We start from the raw sequence: 23,099 nt of genomic DNA, 5'->3' as shown, positions 1-23,099 counted from the left end.
ACAAAGTTAGCTACTTCAGCGTAGGAGTCTGCGGTGCTTAATTTAGACTTTTAACATAAGTTAGAAACCTTGGTGTTGCTTTGGCAGTGGCGGGGAGTGCGTTGTCTTCTTTTAGACAGGTGCTGATAAGATCGGCACTGAATAATAATAATAATAATTGCTTACACTTATATAGCGCTTTTCTGGACACTCCACTCAAAGCGCTTTACAGGTAATGGGGAATCCCACTACCGCCACCAATGTGCAGCCCCACCTGGATGATGCGACGGCAGCCATAGTGCGCCAGAACGCTCCCCACACACCAGCTATCAGTGGGGAGGAGAGCAGAGTGATGAAGCCAATTCATAGAGGGGGATTATTAGGAGGTCATGATTGGTACGGGCCACTGGGAAATGTGGCCAGGACGCCGGGGTTACACCCCTACTCTTTTCGAGAAACGCCCTGGGATTTTTAATGACCACAGAGAGTCAGGACCTTGGTTTTACGTCTCATCCAAGGGACGGCGCCTGTTTACAGTATAGTGTCCCCGTCACTATACTGGGGCTTTAGGACCCACACAGACCTCAGGGTGAGCGCCCCCTGCTGGCCCCACTAACACCTCTTCCAGCAGCAACCTTAGTTTTCCCCAGGAGGTCTCCCATCCAGGTACTGACCAGGCTCACACCCGCTGAGCTTCAGTGGGGCTGCCAGAAGGCCGCCTTCCCGTGTGCGGGGTCTGTGCACAACTGGGGCAGGGCCAGGCTTTCTCCATTACAGGCAGCGCTCTCTCACTTCCATAACCTCCGCTCTGCTAGGCACCAAAACACTCTCTGGGCCCCATTACAGGATGTGTTTGTGATCCATGGATTTACAAACCAGAAAATGTGATTCCCTCTGAATTTTTCATCCGTCGGCTCCTCTTTGTATATGTCCCCATGAATAAAGCATGCCTCCATAGGGGCTGCAAGTGTGCTTTTTAGAAAAACCCACGACTTGGGCTTTTTCTTTTTAACAAAGATTTGTCTAGTGAACCATTCCCAGATCCTTTTCTCCTTTTCCCATGCTTTTTTCCCTCCCCCCCTTATCCGAGCTTTCGGAAAAGACCTTTTGGGGTTGAAGGGAAGAGGCCAGATCGAAAGCTACTTGTGACACCCCCTCTGCTTGGTTTTTAAGGGGAGCAGAGAGGAAGCCAGCACGAAACGCTCCAGGCATTTGAGTTTTTTTTTTCCCTCAACCATTTCTGTCGGAATTGTCCAGATGGACAACCTTTAAAAAAGTGGAGTCTGAGACAGAGGAGTCGTGCACACAGTTATATTTTTGAGAGCTTGGCAAATTAGGCATTAAAGGGGTAAGAAGTAAAGAATAATAAGTCGATCATTTGATTGATGTCAGTCACACGTGCTCCCTGACACACACTTATCTGGGTTGCATTTGCCAGTTCTGATTGTGGACTGTTCTTGCGTAACTTCTTCCCTGCCGGGCACCAAAACACTCTCCGGGCCCCATTAGAGGATGTGTTTGTGAGCCACGGAGAAAATGTGATTCCCTCTGACTCCCCCACCCCCCTCCATCCATCAGCTCCTCCTTGTTCATGTCCCCGTGAAATAAAGCATGCAGGCTACCTGTGTAGTGCGGCTTGGCCTGTGCTCCCTGCTCACAGTCGATGGCCTCCTCGTACACCTCGTTGGTCTCCTGTCCCTTGCTCTCGGTGGTGGCCCCCAGGCTGGGCCCCTTGTCCAGCACCTGGTTCCCGCTCTCCCCCTGCTCCTTTGTGCCTTTGGCGCTGGCGTTGTGGGGCAGCAGGGCGTCGGCCTCCGCAGAGGGGTAGCCCTTGCTCTTTCCCCCTAGGCCCTGGCCATCTGCCCCGGGGAAGAAGAGGGACTGGGGGGCGGGGTCGTCGGGGTCCCGAAGCACGGTGTACTCGTAGGTGATGTAGGGGGTCCTGCCGTTCTGATTCCACACCTGCAATGCAGCAAGACCTTGGTGCTCCTGCACACTAATGATACTCATGAACGAGTTGAGCACAGTTTAGAGGGTAGATAAGATAAGATCACTGTATTGGCCGTGTACAATTTCTTGTATTAGGAATTTGTCTTTTTGCAGAACCCAGCTTGCTGTTCATGAGACACAGACAGGGAGAGAAGCTGGGGGTCAGAGCGCAGGGTCAGCCATTTATACGGCGTCCCTGGAGCAGCTGGGGTGAAGGGCCTGGCTCAGGGGCCCAACGGTGTAGGATTCCTCTGCCGGCCACAGGATACGAACCGGCAACCTTCCAGCCACAGGCGCAGATCCTGAGCCACAGAGCCACCGCTCCCCTCCGCCATATCTGTTTTCCAATTACTCGTTCCTGCATCAGCCGTTATTACAGGGGTCCCCTGAATTCCGAGTCATAACTTAGAGCAGAACAAAGCTCTTTTGTTTTCCTCCAATCACAGTCGGTGCCCGAATCTACAGTGCGGTTTTTCATTGGTTATGACCTCATTGCTCCTTTTGCTTTGCTTACAAATAACGTCGGCACTGTTGAAACCTTAGAACTGAATATCCACCTGATTATTACATCTGCTGATTTACACCCCCTATGGAAAATAAAGAAGACGAGAAAGACCACCCCCTTGGCGTATCTTTTGAATACTGCATAGCAAAGGGGCCTTGTGAAAAGACCCAGTTTAGTGCACGTGTAATATGCTCTGATATATTTTTACTCAACATGTCCTGCTCGCGATTCGATCTCTACAAATGCCATGGGGGGGGGATGATGGTGGGAGCAGCACAGAACTCTGGTGATGTGGCCCGAAAGCTCAGATACAGTTGCATACAGACCAGCACGTTCACCGCCTGGTCGATGGGGCCCTTCGCCACTATGTACTCGATTCCGGTCTCGTACACGTCCGTGGGCCTCCGGTACTTGAATATGGTCCCGGCGGCGTGGAAGTTCTGCGGGCTGTCCACCTTGTAGGCCCCGTTGAAGAAGAAGTTCCCAGCCTGATCGGTCACCGCTGTGGAGCGAAGAGGGGAGAGGTCACGTTCAACGACCTGAAATTGCCGCGTGGGGGCCGGGATGTCGCTGGACAGCTGGGACCATGGTGAGTGCTGCCATTGTCGGCCGCGGGCCTTCCCACACAACCGCGACTCCTGCGACTTGCCAGGCCCTTCCCAGCTCACCGGGAGGTCAGCGAGATGCGCCGCAGGCCTAGCCCGTACGGCGCTGCACAGCTTGCAGTCTGAACCGTCCACCATTGGCCACCCACGTGTAATGTAATGTAATGTCATGTTTGTAATGTTTCTTTATTAGCCCTATACAATTTCTTGCTTTAGGAATTCGTCTTTTTGCATACCCCAGCTTTTCTCCCTGGAGACACAGACAGGGAGAGAAGCTGGGGGTCAGAGTGCAGGGTTAGCCATTCTACGGCGCCCCTGGAGCAGTTGAGGTTAAGGGCCTTGCTCAGGGGCCCAACGGAGTAGGATTCCTCTGCCGGCCGTGGGATTTGAACCGGCAACCTCCCAGCCACAGGCGCAGATCCTGAGCCACAGAGCCACCGCTCCGCCCACGTGAGCGGTGAGGCCATTGCAAGCCTTGTTCCGAAACGCAGAGCCGACACCGCCTGCCGTTTTCCCACCCTGTGAACCCCAGCGTGCCCACGGTTGGCGTCCGCTGGACGAGTGGTGTGTCAGGTTCTAACGACACTTGACTCCCGCATCTCGTCAGGATATGGGAGTTACTTTTGCACAGAAAGCCCGGACTCAAAACTAAGCCACCGGGGACTCTCTGACGGGGAGACTTTCAAATTTAAAAGCCGGGGAAACTTAAAAAAAAAAACGTCAATGTTAATTTTTTTTGTTTCGAAAAATGAAACCCAGTCACGGGGATCTTTGTGTACAGTGTAAGTTTCGATGGAAATCGGCTACACTTGTAGCTGCGACTTGTAAAATCGGGAACGTCTCTAAAAATCATTCTTTGGATTTTGATAATAGTCTGTGATTACCAGAGCAGGAGTGTACATTACAAACCTATTTTCAGAGAGGGAATAATGTTCTACCAGAGGGAGCAGTGATATGTGAGAGACATCAGAATAAGGGACCTGGGGAACTAATAAAAGGAGCTAATGTATGCACCAGCCTGGTCAAATTATTAAGATTATTGCAAATAGAACTCTCCACCTCATCACTCCAAACCCATAAAAGAAGAAACTTCTTCTCTTCCCAATCTATTTTTATATATTATGTCTGTGAGTCACATAGTTTAATCCAGCATGATGTGTTACGGGTCCACAGTCTGTCATCATGGCTGGATCTCTGGAATGTACATTAACGGACTCGCTGGAAGTTTACATCTGCTTTCCCTGCTTTGTGCCGTACTGACCTGTCAAAACCTAGCAATGTCGGAAAAGGCCGTGCTTTAGCAACGCGAAATGGAGCTAGTTTTGAAATACCGCTCTGTCTCTTTGCCCTACTGCCCTGTAATTACAATTTATGACTACCTTTAGTCATGTCCTAAAGTGGGTTTGGGTTGTAATTTCATGGCGCTGAACAGAGCACATGTAGACCACAGAAGACCTTCATTTTACTGTCTACTTATTGGTGACAGTGGACTCATTGGGAGTGGCACTAAACTCTGAGCCTAACCATTTCTGCTGCTTTCTGCACAAGCTTGTGTGTGTTGCATGTCTGGGAGGGCTGTTAGTATTGGTCATCCTGTTTACCAGTCCTAGTTTGGAGATCTCACCATGATAAGAAAGAAGCCAGCCTGTGATAACAGCCGAGATGTTTGTGAGGGGAGCAGGGTGTATTCGTGCAGGGGCTGAGGGAGAGGTAGAGGCACGAAAATGAGCCCTGTGTTCTGTTAATGGAGATGGAAGTGTGTTCTTAACGCGGGACGGCCCAGTGCAACAGCAGCTCTGCCGCAGGAATTGGTGCATAAGGCACGGATTCTCCCTCTCGGTAGCACACAGCTGTATCTGTGTGGAGCTGGAGGGGCAGGGGGTGGGGAGGGAGGCGGTTTCGACTGCGAGCAAGCGCCGTCAGGAAGTACCCACCCAAAATATCAGCAGACTTCTTCCTTTCTATGATCTGGATGTCCCATGAGCCCTCGGGGATCTGAGTTATGAAGGAGTAACCTGAGTAGGCAGAAACAAAAGCATGTTTTTTTTTACTTCCCAGAGACGGTATATCCTTTTTTTTTACCCATTTTCTAGAGGCCCCGTGTGCTTAAAGACTTTTCTAGTTGTGAAAACAACCCCGGGACTCAGGAGCATGTTTCCTACAGCACCATCCATACTACTGCCATTCCAGTGGGTTGGGGAGGAAGTTGATCTGGCTTAAATTTACCTTATAAAAGCTCTATAATTTCAGGTTAGAATATCAGCATAGGTTAGCAACAGAGTAGTGTTTTGCTCAGTGTTTTTTTTTTGTGTTTTAAGGTATTAATTCTTTACCTAAACTTAATGTCATCTACCCGCAGCCTGCTACAACTAATGATGGACTGCATCATGTCTGATGCTAAAAAAATACATAGATTTTGTTTTAATATTTGGCAATAACAGGGAGTATTCTCAGCCTCGCTGTGTGGTTCCACACAAAGGACCGCATTGATATAGTGTTTTTGAGTTCCCACACTTATTTTTGGAAAAGGAAGAACAAACTCTTAATGTGTATTTTTCATTTTGGAACATTTGAACTGTCTGGAGTTGCTCTTAAATTAGCATTGTGAAAGATTTATGTGGCGCATTTCAACTGAGTGTTGATGTTTTAATTCTGGGGGGGAAAAAAAGGTGTACACACCACTGGGTAGGTACCATTTTAGGACTGTGTTCCTAAGTACATGGCAGCAAATGATCAAAGTTACATACTGCTGTGCATCTTCCCAGGAGCAGTGTGTCTGCACCATTTGATAGCCTCGGGCTTTTCTTCATGTCCGCAGGGCGTCGGGAAGTGGAAGTGGGAGATGATCCTTACCCAGATTGGAAGTTCCTCTCCGGAAGTTCCCAGTGACTCGGATGCAGCTGCTCCCATTTCCCCGACACACTCCGCACTTATCCAGAGTGTGTGGAGAGAACAGCACCCCGTCACACCCAATGGGCTGCAACACAGCACAGGAAGGCAGTGGGGTAAACGGCTCTGCGGCGACATGATCGCTCCCAAACTTGCCGGCGTGTACTTGAGGGCTGCTGTTTGCCAGCTTTACGAACTTCTCAGCTCTCATCAACCCCGTTTAACTAATTATTGGCTTAAAACAGTTTTTTCCAGTTCTCAAGGTGATGCTGATTTAATGAGGCTCATAAACATTTGCGGACTTCCCGGTTGGGCATCCTGAACCTGGAGAAATTCTAAGTAGCAGCAGCTGATGAGCCACGTTTACTCCAGTGAAAGTTTGGTGTGCGAAATTTATTGAAGTATTTTCTCCCCTTTACTGTGATTTCTACTACTGTTTTATTGCGGTTGTGTTGTAGTAATGCACATTTGTAAGTCTATGGTAGAAAATTACAATAAAAAGAAATTAAATTGGAGAAAATTCTGTGACAAATGCTCTGGCTATCCATCACAAGGATGGTAACTAAGAGATTCGGTTCATTATTGGTTACAATTGCCCCCGAGCCAAGTTTGAGTTATAATTGGTTTCTGAGCAACATGGTTCCTTGAGCCATGTTGGTACAATTGACTGATTTCTGATGCTCCTATAACTGTATTATGGCATTAGAGAGAAGTACCAGAAGCATCTACCTACTTAAGTACTGTTACAAATTCTAGTGCAGTCTACATAAACAAAGTTGTGTTGGTTGTTTTTTAACTAGATGAATGTGTCTGTACAGGTGACTTTCAACCTGCAAGTTTTGCAGAATGCATTATGACACGTGCAGGGCTGTGGTTGAAACTGAGCCCTCCATGACGGTACCAGGTTACATTTCGGGATGTGGGAATGTTTTTCCATCCTGCAGTAAGGTTCAGGCCGAACCTTTCCCACCCTAAATCCCCCCTGGCGTCATTGAGAAAACCCTTTTGCTATCTCTTCACTCTGGTCCTTGCCACAAACGTCAGTGGGTAATTCGATCCGTCATGACTCCAAATGGGTGACGTGATGTCTCGGCGATGCCTGGGTGCTATGTCAGGGTTTGAGGAGTCCGGGGAGGGGGGGTTGGATTCTTCCAATGTTAAGAACGGAAGGTGTTGGAAGAAGTGAAAACCTGGTGACTGTTCACCAACCTCACACCTGCCGTCGACGCAGACCCCCCTGTAGTCGCTGTACTTGCAGGACGTCCCGTCTCGGGCAAGCACCATCAGCTGCCTCTGGCCGTCCGCTGTGGTGCAGTGCAGGTCACAGGGGTTGCTGGAGATGTGCACATAATCATCTGCACAGACAGCAAAACAAGACTCCCATCTAGTGTGTAGCAACGGTGTGGTGAGTCCAGCAGGACCCCAGATTCCCAGGATACCAGTCTGGGCTCGGGATAAACCCACTGTGCCCACGTGCCTGTAGCGGTCCTCATCTTACGATGCCAGTCCTGAAAGCCCCCTGAAGACCGTGATGAATTAGGAGCAGTATCTGTGTACTTGGACGTTTTAACGTCCCTTTGAAGATTGACTACAGTCAATCTGCTCAATGATTTTTGTAGTTTTACCATTGTTTTAGCTTGTTGATAGAGTGTTTAATTTAAAAAAAAAATTGCCAGCAGCCATATCACCTTGCAACTCACAGCTGACAGCCCCACTGGAGCTCAGTACCTGGGTGGGAGACCTCCTGGGAAAAACTAAGGTTGCTGCTGGAAGAGGTGTTAGTGGGGCCAGCAGGGGGCGCTCACCCTGCGGTCTGTTTGGGTCCTGATGCCCCAGTATGATGACGGGGACACTATACTGTAAAAGGCACCGTCCTTCGGATGAGACGTAAAACCGAGGTCCTGACTCTCTGTGGTCATTAAAAATCTCATGGCATATCTCAAAAACAGTAGAGGTATAACCCAGGCATCCTGTCAAAATTTCCCTCTGGTCTTTACCAATCATGGCTTCCTAATAACCCCCATCTCTGAACTGGCTTCATCACTCTGCTCTCCTCCCCACTGAGAGCTGGTGTGTGGGGAGCGTTCTGGCGCACTATGGCTGCCGTTGCATCATCCTGGTGGGGCTGCACACTGGTGGTGGTAGTGGGATTCCCCTATACCTGTGAAGCGCTTTGAGTGGAGTGTCCAGAAAAGGGCCATATAAGTGTAAGCTGTTATTATTATTATTAAAAGGCATGATCCACCCATGAAAGAGCCTGAATGCAGTGGGAGTTTTATCTCTATCCATGCAGCAGCACTTTCTCACCTGTTTTACAGTCTGTTGGAGGAATGTAATGGAACTTGGCAGGTCAGTGATGGCTGCAGTGCATTTTCCTCTCAGGCTTCTACTTTAATGTGAAGAGGTCAGCACAGCTCAATGTGCTCAAGTTCTGTCTAGAATGTTTTAATATACTGTAAGATAAAGGTCTTCAACACAAGTCCAGGAGAGCTCTCTTCAATTAATCGCCCTAAATGCATTCCTTTTTTAAATTGGCTACACCTGTAGATTATTGGTCAATTAAATATTTCGGTTAAGGGAACGTTGGTCCTTAAGAATTGAAGGGTATTGAGATTGATTACATTGAGTAATAAGTTCAAGTTATGAAAGTTACAAACCACCTGCTTAATTGATTGCGATATACAGTCACTGCTCCGTGTCTTTAGACATGGGTGATATAATGGTGACTTTTGAAACCTGTTGGATCGGAGATCTTCAGAACAAGGGTTGTAGATTCTGCTACAAAGCACTCACCCGTTTGATTTGGTGGTGTTTTGATAAAGCAATGAGAGATGTGTTCTGTCCGTTTCTTCAAAATAAAATGGTTAAAAAGTTCTTCTGTTATTGTTTTAAGGTGCAATATGGTTGTAAATATGTGAACTAGTGAAATTTGTTTTCTTTCATGTAAGGAAAAAACCTTCTAGAATGCAAGTTTTCTTTTTAGAGCTCAGAGGAGAGATCTGCTCAATAATTAGCAACAGTTAGAAAATAGCAGTAAATGTAGGCAGTAGCGGGGAAAATGGGAGATTACCAGGGTACAGAGGTTTCCATTGGTAGCTCCGGCCGTTGTAAACCTGCGAGTTGAAAGATGAGCACTGTTCTTCTCTGAAACTGCGGGCGGATGGAGGGCAGTCCTGAAACAAACAGACCAGACATCTATCTTTTCCCCCCAGAAGACCACATCACGTTCTGCGTTTCGACAGAGTAGATTCACACAAATAAGACACTCTTGATACCTTCCCGATGGCGGCATAAGGGTTAACGTGACCTTCTGTATCTTACAGGGTGTTTGGCAAGATACTCGTAGGATTTATTTCTCCTCCATTAAGGCAAATTTAAGTTCCATAACAACTACGTATAGTAGTATTCCAGCACTGGTGACTAAACGTCTCATATCAGTCTGGACTTCATTATCTCAGAACATAAGAATGTTTGTAAACAACGGCAGGCCGTGTAGCTCATCAGGTTTTTAGGAGCCCGTTGATCCAAGCTTTTCATCCCATCATTTGCTCTTTTTTTACTTTCTGTGCATTGATGTACAGTAATTGCATGGTGTAGTTGCACGCTGTCATTTTACAATTTACTTATATTGCAGAGGTGTTCGGCATACTATAAAGTATCCTAATCAGCAAACTGTAAGTGTCTGTTATCTTTAAAGTAAGAAGTTTCCCTTCGTAGTATAATGACCGTTGAGGCAAAGTAAGATTTACTAAAAAACTGATTTGATTATTTTCCGTCTACGATCTGGTACGACTTGCCCATTCTGTTTTGCTGTAAGTCCCCTCCTGTGATTCATTTGATGTTTAGAATTGAGAGAAACATTTCTTCAGACATACCGATACTACGTTTGTACATTTCAACCCTGCTGGTCTAGTCTGCCACAGATTGGACGAAATGCTCTGAGGAGCGCTCTGATTGTGGTGAAATGTTTAGATAAAGGAGGGGGAAAAAAAGGACCTGTGCTCTAAGGTCTGCAGGCTTCCTCATGCGTAAATTGCAGACTGTTGGAATTTTGTGGGATGCAGTTTTCAGTCATTTCGTGTACCGTGGGAGACTCTGCAGAGCCCCTCTGCTGCTGCTCTTTAATGCCCAGATTCTGCCGTCGGTGTGCGTGGCTGAGTGCCGTAAGGTGATTACACACCAGTGCATTCAACTTGGTCTCTGGCTGCCCAGAGGCTTAGGGAGTGTAAGCAAAGACATTGAAAGTCTGCCACAAGACATTAAAGGAATAAGATATTGCTTATTATTACTAGTTATTGCTGTTTTGGAAATGCAGCGGTGGGCACCCCAAGTTGTGCATTTCTGTAGGGTAGCAGGCTTCCTGATCACAGGGGATCTGAGTTTTAAATCTACATCCTAGCAACCCGATGCCTTTTGTTCCCTTTTCCAGGCTCAGGAGCCAATATTTCAGTGCCAATTTTATTTCCGCTGTCACATGCACCTGCAGAATCTGTAACATCATTTACTGGGCAACTGGCATAATGGCTCGATAGCGGTCCTTTACACATGTTTAGTTTAAAATCCACGAGGCGGGTTGGGAAGCATCAAGCTCGCCTCCCCCAGCACCTGAAGGATGGAACTGATGCTTTCAACGAAAATGCACGGGCACCCCATTGTGATCACTGAAATTTCACCCCACACAAGCTCCTTTCCGCTTGCAGAGTTTGGTCACTGCACAGGAGACAGAGTTAAGGCCGTCTCGGTAGTTTCGAGAATTCTTTCGGTTCAGAGCCGGGGTGGGGGCAGGTGGCGATTGCCGCCCCAGAAAACGTGCCGTCAGCTTTATGCGGAGAGAGGGAGAGTCACACACACACTTCCATTCAAAGGATCTCTCTCGTCCCCCCTGATGCTGTGAAGCCTTAACTCTTGTTGAGCAGCAATCAGAGCAGCTTTCAGCATTATCGGGGTGCAGGGCACACGCAGTGCGAGGCTCTTGCTGGGATTTTTACTGAAAAGGGAAATGTTGGGGGCAAAAGCATAACGAGGTGGGGGGAGGGGGTGGTGGTCAGCCTTCCCGGAAGCACAGCTTCGGCTCGGCTCCACACTAAGTGAGGCTCTCGTCTCTCGAGAGTTAAAAAGAGGTAACGGCAGGGGGTTTATGTAACATTTGGCTGCAGGTGCGCGCTCAGTCTCGCACCTGCTGACTCGTTTTCTCTGCATAGCCCAGCTTAACAAGTACTCCCCCCCCCCCCCCCCCCCCACACACACACACACACACACACACACACACACACACACACACACATCCTTCCTTATACGCATGCTGCAGCTGCAGGAGGTGCATTCCTCTCCTGCCCCCTCCGTGGCCGAGAGGGAGAGGGGCCCTGTCTGTGCAACACGCAGTGCCCTGGCCGCCAGCCACAGCTGGGACTGGGCAGCAGAGAGCCCGGGGCCTGTTCGGTGAGGGGAGGTGAACCAAACACAACCTTGGAAGGTAACCAACATTTTTCCTTAACCTTCCGATTTTTGTTCTGCGCTTCGGGCTTCACCTTGTCAGACTCACGCGGCTCTGCCCGAGACGACGGGGCCGCTTTGAAGACCGACCAGGCTTGTGGCACAGCTTTGGAGTGCACAAACAGAATGTTTAAGCCGTCGTTTCAATCTCCCTTCAAAGAACAAGTTGAACCTTTGCAGGTAGCTTGAACATAAGGGTAGCCAGGCTGCTAGACAGCATAGTACTACAGCCTGGTTTCCCAGAAGAAGAAAAAAAATTTAAGCTCACCACTCAGGAAGATGCACATACACTAAAGTGAAATGCACCCTATTTTTTGTTTCCTGTTAGGTAGTAAAGATTCAACGATTTGTTTGGACAAAGTTGACAGTCAAAAGGTGCATGAAAGGTATTTTGCCGTTATAGTGTCAAGCCATCAATTCGGGAACCACAGTTCACTCATCAATGCTGGATCAACCTCTTGAGGCCCAGGTGTTACCAGTATCAACCGGAGGTTATCCAAAAACATACTGGGTGAGTTAATTGACGTCTGGGGAAACCTGACCCAGCTGCGTGTGTTTATGTGTGCCCTGCGACAGACTGGTGTCCCGCCCAGGGTGTACCCTGCCTTGCGCCTGTTTGTTTTGGGGCAAGATTCTCCCAGCACCCTAAATGGATGAAGTGGTTAGAAAAGGGATACATGAATGGCTGAGTTATGGCCCCTTGTTTGATAGGGGGCGTCATGTGTTCACAGGTCTTTTTCCCCTACGGGATTAATAAAGTATTATCTATCTTGCTGGTTTTCGTGAACCATGCGTTTGCCAGAAAAGACAACCCACCACTGGCAGGTTCAGCAGCGTGCTGGGGGTCAAGGGGGGGGCGATTTGTGGTGCCTGACGGCCCTCACCTTGATGTTGCAGAGGTGGTATCTCTTTGAGGTGCCAGTGCAGGTCATGTTCTCCTTTCCGACAGCGGTTTTCTTCCTTTGGATACAATTAAAAGGGAAGAGATGGCTAAATGCCTCATTGATTTTTAGACGTCTCTCATTTTTTATTATAACTGAAACCGGGGAAAGGGGGGGGCGCGGGGTACACTTCCATCACCGCACCACTAAACGGCATCCGTCAGTATTTCTGGAAGGAAAACATCGCAAAAGCACTGAGAGATGAGATGAAATAAGCAATGTCATTGTGTTTGTGAAATGTCTAAGCCTCATTGAAATGTGCATATTTTTATTCATTTCGATTTGGTTTTAAGGTTGCAGCAGTTACTCAGCAGTTTTTTATTCGTATTATTGTTGTTGGTTAACTCACTGCTCTGTTTCTTGGGCAGTACATTACAGTGGATCAAAGGCCTTGCGCATCACGACTGTATGATGACTGCTATACCTGGGTTCCTATGAGCCTGGCTCTGGGGGGGAAACCGGTCAACAGATTTTGTAGATCTTCTTAAATCACCAGTAGCCCAAAAGCTCAGGAAGAGGTCCAATTAAGAAAGTTACTTTTAATTGGCTGAATGTGAACCTGGTGGGGATTGGTGAGTTAAGGGGACCTGGACCGGGCCAGCGGGAGTCCCAAGAATCATGGCGGCCCGTGCGGAGGCCTGTACCTCTGCTTGAGACAGTGTCTCTCCTGGGACTTGACCCCTCCGCCGCAGGTGCGCGTGCAGGCCGTCCACTTCGCCCACTCCCCCCACCAGTAGGCCGTCACCTCCGAGTCGTCCTCCAGGCTGTTTGAGGCCGGGGCGTCCTCCTGCAACACGGGCACCCCGGGGCGTCAGTGCTGCCCCGCTGGGCTCGGCTCCCCCTGCCGGGCCTAGCGAGGCCTTCCCCCCCCGCCTTCACCTCTCGAGAAGAGCCAAGCCAGTGTGGGGGTGGGGAGCAGGGGTGGGGAGCAGGGGTGGGGAGCAGGGGTGGGGGGCAGAGTAGTTTATTGCCATACGTACGCGTACATTGGAATTCTTAACCGTGGTAATCTCTCGGACGCACCAGTACAACAGACAGCACCACACAATGTGGAAGACAGGAACAATAAATATGTTGTGGAAAAATAATTAAATATGTAGTACTGAGACCAGAAGAAAACAAAATGCTAGATGGTGTAAAACGGGCATAGTGCAGATGTGTATGAAGGCCCTGCAGTTAGCTGTTCTTGCCTTAACAGGGCGGTACCGCTTGCCCGAGGATCAGGGGCAGAACGGTTTGTTGTGTTCGCTGTTTGTGAACAGCGCCGGCGATCTCGGCGGGCGAGGCCAGTGTTCGTTTCGCTCGGTCGGAAACACCAGCATCGCGGGGCTGTTCCGAGGGCGTTACTGCACCGCCAGCAGTCGCGGATGATTCCAAATGTCACTTATTTCGCACCTATGCAAAGAGCTGCAAACGGGAATAGCTGTGGCCCCCTGCAAATGGCTCAGTGCTGTTCATCAACTCTGCGCCTGTGGCTGGGAGGTTGCCAGTTCAAATCCCGCAGCCGGCAGAGGAATCCTACTCCGTTGGGCCCCTGAGCCAAGACCCTTCACCCCAGCTGTTCCAGTGGCGCCGTATAAATGGCTGACCCTGCGCTCTGACCCCCAGCTTCTCTCCCTGTTTGGGGTATGTGAAAAAGAAAAAGTCCTAATACAAGAAATTGTATATGGCCAGTAAAGTGGTCTAAATCTAAATATGTGCCTTGCAATGAGCCGGTGTCCCCAGTGGTATACTGGTGTGGTATCTCTTTGTACCCCGTGCCTATTGGGTCAAGGCCCTGTCCTCCCTGTGGCCCTTTTTGAGTAATGCTTTAATCATGGATGGCTAGAATGTTTGGCCAATGCAAAAGACTGTATTTTAGCAGTATTGTGCTCCGGAAATGGCAGAATAATCTTTATTTCACATACACAGCGAGTCTGAGGTGGTCGGCTGTGAAGGGTTAAGGGTCGATGGCCACAGACGAGGTGACCTGTCTGATAAATGTCAGATGAAACCGTGGCTCCGTCCGTACCTGTCCTCCAGTGGCCGAGAGGTTTCCCAGGGAGAGAGCGAGAGTCAGCACTCCCAGCAGGACCAGGCAGGTCTCTGGAAAACGGGCCCATTGACAGACGCACATCCTGAAGACAAGGGGGAAGAGGGGATTGATTGCCAAGGGTGCCGAGTCAGAGAGGGAGGTTCTTTTAAAGAGATTCTGGGTACCCTCCAGCCCAATCCCTTTCTGCTCCCATCGTGATTTCATCATTTCTTTATTCCTTTTTTTTTATGTACGATCAACGTCCCTGCGGCCAGCTTGCGTGTCTCTCATTCGGTCGTGAGCAAGCCAGGTGCCAGCTGAGCCTTAAAAGAAGGATTTTTTTAAGGATAAGGCCCTTCCAAGCTGGTTGCATGTATAATAAAGAACCCTCAAAGATGTTTTGTTTTCTCAAAGACGGTTTTCCGAACTCATACATCAGAAAGACCACCGAAACTAAAATTATTCTGCAGCTAGGATCACACATTCTCCCTTCCCTTAACGACAGACTACTGTTCTTTTAAATTTTCTCCATTCATTGGAAGTTTCATTTCACACCTCTCTGCACCCATTCTGACTTCACACCTCTTGATTGGCCTCTCTTTCTGTCCCCTGCTCCCGCCTCTCACTCCTCCTCCCTCTCAACCTTTGTTCTCCCGCTACTTTACCTTTGCCTACTGCCCTGTCTCTCTCACGCCTGAAGAAGGCTCCACGGCCGAAACGTTGTGTTCTCTTTCTTCTTTTTTTCAGCATGGAATAAACCTATTACTTGTTCCTTTGCAGCCTACGCATGCTGACGCAGCTCCCCACCTGAGCTAATAAAGAACCCTAATACTTGTAAGTTGAAACACAGATCTCTGTGTTCATCGTCTTGGCTCACTGATAACGACTCCTCTGTGCACGCGCATGTATGTGAAGGTGGCGCGAGCTGGCGTTGGTAAAATGAGTGCGTTCCCCCGGGTCTCTCGGGCGAGGGCAACGTCCCTGAAGCAAGGGGTAGAGGCTTGTGACAGGCTTGACTCTCATTTGTGGAGATCAGACACTCGTGGTGTGCGTGGCACAGCTGTTAAAATCCCGAGCCGAGTTGGCTAGCATCATCAGTGATTTGACTTATCAGCAGGAAGTTAATGGTCCCATAGTAAAACTAGTACAATATTATGGCTCTGAGGGTCTTAACAGAATGATCAAGCTTCAGTTTCCACATGGCAAGTTTCCACAGGTCTTCCACATATTGTGTCTGACGACAATAAGGGCTGTGCAGATTCTAAATTTGGCACTAGGAGGTTTGTCAGTAGTATCCAGTCTGGGGTCTTCCAAAGAGTAAGCTGTTATGTTTGATCTTTTTGCTTTGGAACCTCAGTAAGAAAAAAAATCCTATTTTTCTAAAACAAACAAAAAAATCTTTACTTCAGAGGTTCCCACCTAAGACTCCCCTAAAGCAAAACCGCTCACCCCTAAGTTGCTCCGAGTTGCAGTGTGGCAGTGTCATTTTCCCTGGTGTTAAGTACCTCAGGGGTCATTTTCTGTCCAAAGGTGCTATTCAGTCCCTTGGCCAAAGTATTAGTAATGTTAGGAACTCCTGATCGGGAGTCCTCTGTGGTAGGAACTGTGTGGTTTGAAGCATTCCATCATCTTCCCTGGCCTAAAGCAACCCCCACATCTCCATCCCCTAGTAGACCTGGAAAGGTGCGACCTGTACGTGCAACACAAAACCTCTGCAGAAGGCCATTCTGCTGGCAGAACGAAATAGGTTTTAGCCCCCAATATTTCAGAACCTTTTTAGATACACGGGCGTCCTCGTCCTCAAGCTGTCTCTACTGCTCGTAGGGGCCAGAGTGTCTTATTTGATGGCGGCTGGTCCTGATATTTTAAAGACCGAGAACAAGCAATGTCAGACATCACAGAAAAATTAAGAGGGGCTGCTGTAGTTCGTTGTGAAGAAACACGGAGCCGGAGTTCTGTAGGGTTGTTATTTCCTGCGGAAAACTTGGACGCAGGTACACAATAGGCCCTTAGCTGATCCATTATCTGACCTGGGCTGTGGCACTGTGGATAAGTGCCACATACTTCTAAATGCCTGCTGTTTCAAATTCTTAAAAATACACTTCAAATGAGAAAAGAAACATACTTCTCTCTAGATGCAGAATGGCTTGTATAACAAAAATTGTGCTAAAGTTGCTGCCTGAGGTATTACTGACTTATTATGAGCAAATATTAGCATGCATAGACAATTCTGCAAGGCTTTCTGAGATGTCTTGAATGACTCGCTTATTTTTCTCGTCTTGTAACAAATGAGTTTTTTTCAACCAGATATCACATATGGATTCTCTTTTGCTCTTTAGGAACAACTTGAGATGTCTCGGTCTGTGGTGTAAATTAAAACAAAAGGATCCTTTTGCGCACGGTCCTGGCGGCAGAACGCGATACGTAATTCTACAACAAATTAGCTACCTTTGCATTTCATCTATCAACTTAGATTTGGCTTTGAAAGCTGGTCAGCGCTGGCGGTTTTGGGGGCTTAGCTTAAAAAGTTCCAGGAGGGGGAGGGGTTAAGGTTTTCTTGAAATATTAAGGCCCTGTGACCATTTTTGCAGATGGGGCTTTATTTGTTCAGGAAGGTAAGAATGGGTCCATAGACTGTTGAAGATCTTGTGTCTGCTTCTGAAGACACAATGGTTTATTGCAAGAGATATATAAGCATACAGATGGTTCATCACCCTCTTCCCTCTCACAAACTCCCACCACCTCCTCCTCCTCCCCAGACACACATTTTTCGTTAGGTAGGCTTCTTAAAATAAGCAAACAGATCGTCTAGCTCTATTTGCAGTCTGGGTTTTCCGGGCATTAAATATTGGTGACAGGTGTCTTAAACTTCCCCGAGGAACACCTGGAGTTCATTAAACTCCCAGACACAGCTGGAGGATCGCCAGCTGCAAAACACAGGCTTTTACAGACAGTTCAGACTGTCCTGGGCCCTGGCTGCCTCTCGCAACAGAGACACTAGTTTTTCTCTCAGGATTCTCGGGCCGCGGCCCCAGCATCACCCCACCCCCCTGCACCCCTTGGTCAGACGCAGCAGGAATTTATAATAAACAGAGCCCTCTTTAATCTGCCCCCCCACCTCAGGCCTTGAGGGATTCAGCTTGGATCCCCCCCGTGTTTCTCTCGGAGGGACTTCATTTTCAGAAACGGAGAGCACAGTCTCCTGCGAAGCTGCAGAAAGCACCCAAAAGCTTTCCAGTTTTTTAACCCCTTTCCTTTCCCAGGTTTCACAGTTTTACGGGATCGCGCTTCCCTCTTGCCTGCATACCTGTGCCCTCCTCGGTTTTGATCAAATCCAGGTGATCAGAAAGACTCAGTTTTGGTATGTCTTTGAATGCAGCAGAAGGTTGGGTGCTAACCGTTTTTTCTACCCTCACAAACCCCTGATATCTGTTAAAGTGGTTTGATTTGCATATCAAGAGATGGAGCATTAGAAATATGATGGAGGATTTATACCCTTGGATGGTCTATTGCAGTTCAGACAATTTTGTGGAACAAAGGGAATCTCTTGAAAACGTGATCCCCAACTAAGAAAGAAGAAATGCCAAAAGCACTAAAACTGATACTGCCAAACATCTGAGGAGTTATCCTAGAGTTTAACAGGGCTTGTAGAGTATAATGAGCCGATCACACTGGGGACCAGGGTGAGTGATGTCAAAGAAATTTCAGATCCCCTGGATCATGGGACCAGTTCTTGAATTGGAACGGGTTCGATTCTGTGGTTGAAAATGAAAGAAGACGCATTTGGAGAGGGTCTTAATGTCTGGCGCAACAGTGGAAGGCAAGCTTTTCCTCCCCTTAATAGATCAGGCAAGGAGTATGGTTTCAGGCATCTGTTTAGCTGATTAAATTCTGCTTTTGGCAAAACTAGCGGCACCCCCTGGTTGGCAGTTTCCAGGAGAGGATACGGAGTAAATTTGCCTCATTCCTGAAGCCTCACTGTACTGCCCTCCCCAAGATCTGGGCAGAGCTTCTTGAATCAATGGAGGTATCCCGTTTGCTACAGCGGTTTTTATCCTAAAGACCTGCATGCTATCCTGTGTCTCTGCTGTACTACAACTGTACAAGCTTGATCGCTAACTCCCCTTCTTTCAGGTAATGGACTTATATGATGGCACAAGAATGCTAGATTTCTATGTCCCAGTATCTGCTCTTGAAAGGCTAATGCTTCACTATGCAAAAGGTCCATTGATGTCCTTCAGTTTTTGCAGGAATTAATGCTTGGGCCCCAGGGTTCAATTCCTGACCAGGGATGCTGTCTGTGTGGAGTTTGCATGTTCTCCTGGTGTTCGTATGGGTTTCCTCTGGGTGCCCTGGTTTCCTCCCACAGTCCAAAGACATGCTGGCAGGTTAATTGGCTTCTGAGAAACCTGCCCCTGGCGCGAGGTATGTGCGTCTTTGTGTTTGTGTGTCTCTGTGCCCTGTATTGGGCTAGCGTCCTGTCCAGATCGTACCCTGACTTGTGCCTGTTGTTTGCTGGGATAGGCTGCACCTCCCCTGTAACCCGGAACTGAAAGACGCAGTTATAAAATGGAGGATAATTGCTTGCACACTTGTAGAACGCTTTTCTGGCCACTCCACTCCACAAGCGCTGAGGATGATGGACTGTCATGCTTGTGACATCTTACCGTTATCCCAGCTGTGTAAGTGACCTTCTATTTCTGTTGCGATAGACCTGTTTTCCTTTTGAAAACTGGAAAAACTCCTTCCTCCTCTTTACCTGAAGGTTACCACAGCATAGAGCTGACCTCCTCATTGAAAGTAACGACAGCGGGCATTTGACTAGTCGGTAGTAGACAACTGACAAAGTTCTCCCTGGGGGTTAATGGAGGAGTAGATGTACTGTATCAGCTGAAGCCTCCATTACCTTTACTGTAGAACCGTGCTTCTGACACTGATCAAGTATTCCCTATGCGCCTACAGATTTCTTTCATTAACTCATACTGCAAAGATCCCCACACTTTGAATTTCCTAGTGTGCTGTTCATGTACCTTTATGTTTGAAGAAAACTAGATGGTATTCTGTTCTTAATGTGGGGAGCTGGTTGAATTGAAGAGATTGATCGTAGTCCGATCTGGAGTTCCCCGGGGACCATGTGCCATAGCCATCCTGTGTTTTATGGATCTGCATTTCCTTGCATTGATTTCTCCCCTTTTCCTCCTGTTTTGTTCTGAACTGGAAGTCTCGGGGCACATTCCTGCATCGCTGTCTGCCCAGCAAACCGGGGTTCTTGTTTTTGCTTGAGATGCCCCATTTGTTTTAAGTTTACAGTGGTTTTTGAGCCCAGCATCCTCGTTAAGCGAACTGTTCACTCTGGCAGCGTTCATCATGAGCAGCCCCGATGCTGACTCAATAGCCCAGCCCTCTTAAAGGCATAGAAAGTATAATCATTTTATTTCATATGCTTCCTTCATTCCACGACTTGTCAAAGAGGTGTACAATTAAACAATGTGAGTTATTACATCATTTTATTACATCCTTTTACTATATCATTATTTTATTGTTATATTATATCATTTAATATTATTGGCTGCGCAAACCATATAAACTATAAAACAATGTCTTAGTGGCGGTTTGTTGGGTGAAAACTGGTTGGATGGTGCTCTAAGTCTCGAAATTTCAACTATTATCAACCCATTTCCAGGCAGTGGAGCTCAGCAAACATTTTTCAAGTCCTCAGTGCAATCGGGTTGCTTTGCTCTCTGGAGGAAATGGTCCGCTGTCCCATTCCTACCGTTCGATATACAGATCTCTTTGTGACCAAAGCCCAAGTGTTTCCTGTTTATCTCAACGTTGTGTTGGGATACTCATCTGGAAAGTCGGGGATATTTTGCAATTTCTGTTTGATTAGCCCTTGCATTCTTGGTCTCTTTGTTTCAGAAGACGCGTTCGAAATGGTAAAACATTGTACATCTGAGTTTAATTCATAATATCTGAAGCTGCGTTTCTTCAGTCACCTTCAGTAAAAGCTCAAGCAGTGTTAAAGGCTGGTGAAATCACGTTAGAGGGATCTTGTGTATGTTCTTAGGCCATGTGATTTATCATTGTATCAGTGGCATACCATTGCAGCAAACAATGCTGACTGGATTATTTCATTTTATATATGAATTCTTTGTGTCCATGTTTTTCCACTTGTACAGAATATTCCAGTTCTGTAATTTTCCTATTAGTATAGTAGGATGTACTAATAGGAAACTATACTACTATATTAGTATAGTAGTAATAAACTTTATTCCTAGTAGAATAAAGTATTTGGTATCTCCCTAAATACCTTGAGACTGTATCGCAAGTGCTTTTATCCCCTCAGTCAGTGCTCTGAAATGTGACCATCTGCAGTAGGAAAGATCTGCCACTTACCAAAGAAACTGGAAACATTCAAATTTGACATTTCAAATCATTTCATGTGATTCTTTTTTTCATGAAATAAGAAAAATATGTGTAATCCCACTAAGTATATAAATACAAAAGAATTGTTTCTGTAAGAGAAAAGACTATCACTACACAGTGTTGGCACTTTTTTGACCTGTTGCTCAACACAAGATATTTTCAAAGTCCGATTCGGTTGCAGAGCAAGTGCACAGTCTGCATCTGCTCTTTAGTGCACTCGCAGATGGCATTTTCATTTTAGTCCAGCTTTTCCCTTCTCCTCATCTTCACCCACTTCATTGCAATCATTCACTTGCTGTGTCTAAATGGTTCTGCTGTATCCTGTGTTTTCCCAGCATGCACCACTGGCAAAAGGATATTAAAGCCGCATTTAGCTGGAGATTCTAGCATACTTTTAAGAGCTGCATAAAAGGAGTCAATTAAATGCCTGCTTTTGTTCAACACTTACAATGCATGCACATATAACATTTCTGCAATCCATTTATTTTGCAAGCTGGGAAATTAGCGTACGTAAACATGGATCAAAACACAGCTCTTGTTCCCATCCAGTTCACAAAATGCCCATTTTTTCCAAACAGAGTAGCAGACACTTTTATTGAGCTCTGCTCACTATTTCACAGTTGAAGTTTGTGAGCCACCCAGAGGTGATCTCTGTTAGCCCCATGGGTGCTGTCTGTTCAGAAAGATACACAAGGAAGCATGAGGCTGTGAAAAAGCCAGCCAGAGATCAGTTTTGCCCCAGTTTGAAGCCTTCATTTCTTGTATGCTAATATTTCATCCCTGGGTTTAAAAATCTGATCTCAGTGCAACCTCAAACATTTTTCCCCCCCCCTGTGCTTTATGAAATCACAGATCATTGATTGATTGGTGAAGTCCTGTTCCTGGTGAGCAAGAGCTCCAGAAAAGACACAGGCTGTAGAATCTAAATATTTACTCACCTATGCTGCAGGCTGTAGGTTGTCTGAGAAAATCAGTGCTTGGTTGAGCCGCAGGGTTGTTTTTGTTTGTTAGCTCAGAAGGGGTCTTCTCTGTGTCTGTGCCCAGCAAGCTATTGAAGTGCAAGGTGCAGCCCTGCATCCCTCTCTCCCCTCCCAGGAATAGCAGGAAAGAAAGTGGCAGCATGCACAAGCAACGCCTATAAAAAACATAAACTCCCCGTGCCAAAACAAAGGAGTTGCTGATTTCTTGGAGTGGAGCAGAGCCCCAGTGACTTTCCCAGCCAAGCCCTCTCCAGCTCCGAGAGCAGCTCACAGACAGACAGGGAGGAAGTCGCCGTTTCCCAATGAAAACCCAGTCAGGCAGCCACTTGACTCCCCCCCTCTGCCTGTTGCTCTGAGACCCGCAGCCTGCAGCCTCCTGGTCCCTAATCTTCCCCCTGTCAAATCTCCTCCTAAATCTCAAGTACCAGCGCAAGCCCACACCCTCCCTTCCATCCCTTCCCCTGCTGTTTTAATACCACAGCCTCCTCTGGCCAAGAGCTGCGTTTATTGCTGTTTATTCACCACGCTTGGCTCTTTCTCAAGCGCTTTGAGCTGCACAGACAGGTTGATGTTGATAGCAGTTTTTTTTTTTTTGTTTCATTTCAGCTGTTATTCCAAAGGCCGAACTTACAGAAAGCCCTCGTGCGGATCTCGAGAGACGCACCTCGTCGCGCCTCTAAACCGCATCTCCAGGAGTGCGACTGAGCGCGAGGGCGAGCTCTTTGAGCTCGGAAAAGCCCCGTTTTTTGGGGGTCAGGCCGTGTTTTGGAAACCGTCTGCTCAAATGCGGCGGCGGCTCCCCGGGCCGCTCTGGGAATCTGCTCTCACCCTTGTTTGCTTTTTGATTTTTCAGAGGCTCGCCCCATCTAATAAGGGCACAGATGCAGGTCTCCCGGAGGCAGCGTGGGCGGTGATGGGCCGGGGGGCGGAGGCGGAGGGCACCGCTGGCGCTCCTGGAAACCGAAGAAGAGGTAGGGGAGACCGTTGGCTGACCCGACACGGGCTAGAATTCCGCTTTGCAGTGCTCCCTCTTACATGTGCACATTTTCAAGCTTCTTGTGTCCGGTCAGCTCGGACTTGAGTCCTACGCCCCATTTGTCACGGGTTCGAGCCCCGTTCGCTAACTGATCGTGACCGGCGTTCTCCAAGTAGCAGTACAGAGGTGCCACTGTCGAGGACTGGGGTTATTTAAGCAGGAAAATCCAATCTCGGAAACGGCGACTCTTTGACCTTCCCAGGTGCCTGTAGGCTTGCAGTGATATGAGCGAGAGGCTCACA

General features: G+C 47.7%; 1 protein-coding gene across 1 annotated transcript in view; it reads right to left on the bottom strand.

Annotated features, from left to right (window-relative positions):
• adamtsl2 (ADAMTS-like 2) overlaps positions 1-22,496 on the bottom strand; it is a 42,619-nt gene extending 20,123 nt beyond the window's left edge. The window contains exons 1-10 of the mRNA XM_069183269.1: positions 21,780-22,496; positions 14,413-14,518; positions 13,046-13,188; positions 12,345-12,420; positions 9,038-9,140; positions 7,177-7,322; positions 5,932-6,055; positions 5,013-5,093; positions 2,800-2,975; positions 1,602-1,941 (exon numbers count right to left, since the gene is read on the bottom strand). Of these exons, the coding sequence (XP_069039370.1) occupies positions 1,602-1,941; positions 2,800-2,975; positions 5,013-5,093; positions 5,932-6,055; positions 7,177-7,322; positions 9,038-9,140; positions 12,345-12,420; positions 13,046-13,188; positions 14,413-14,517 (1,294 nt within the window). The 5' untranslated portion in view covers position 14,518; positions 21,780-22,496. The remainder of the gene's footprint in view (positions 1-1,601; positions 1,942-2,799; positions 2,976-5,012; positions 5,094-5,931; positions 6,056-7,176; positions 7,323-9,037; positions 9,141-12,344; positions 12,421-13,045; positions 13,189-14,412; positions 14,519-21,779) is intronic.
• Between the last annotated feature and the right edge of the window lie 603 nt (positions 22,497-23,099).

This window comes from Lepisosteus oculatus, chromosome 24 (genome assembly GCF_040954835.1).
Source record: "Lepisosteus oculatus isolate fLepOcu1 chromosome 24, fLepOcu1.hap2, whole genome shotgun sequence".
NCBI lineage: Eukaryota > Metazoa > Chordata > Actinopteri > Semionotiformes > Lepisosteidae > Lepisosteus > Lepisosteus oculatus.
Note: the sequence above shows the minus strand (reverse complement) of the source record. Positions and strands in the feature narration are given on the sequence as shown.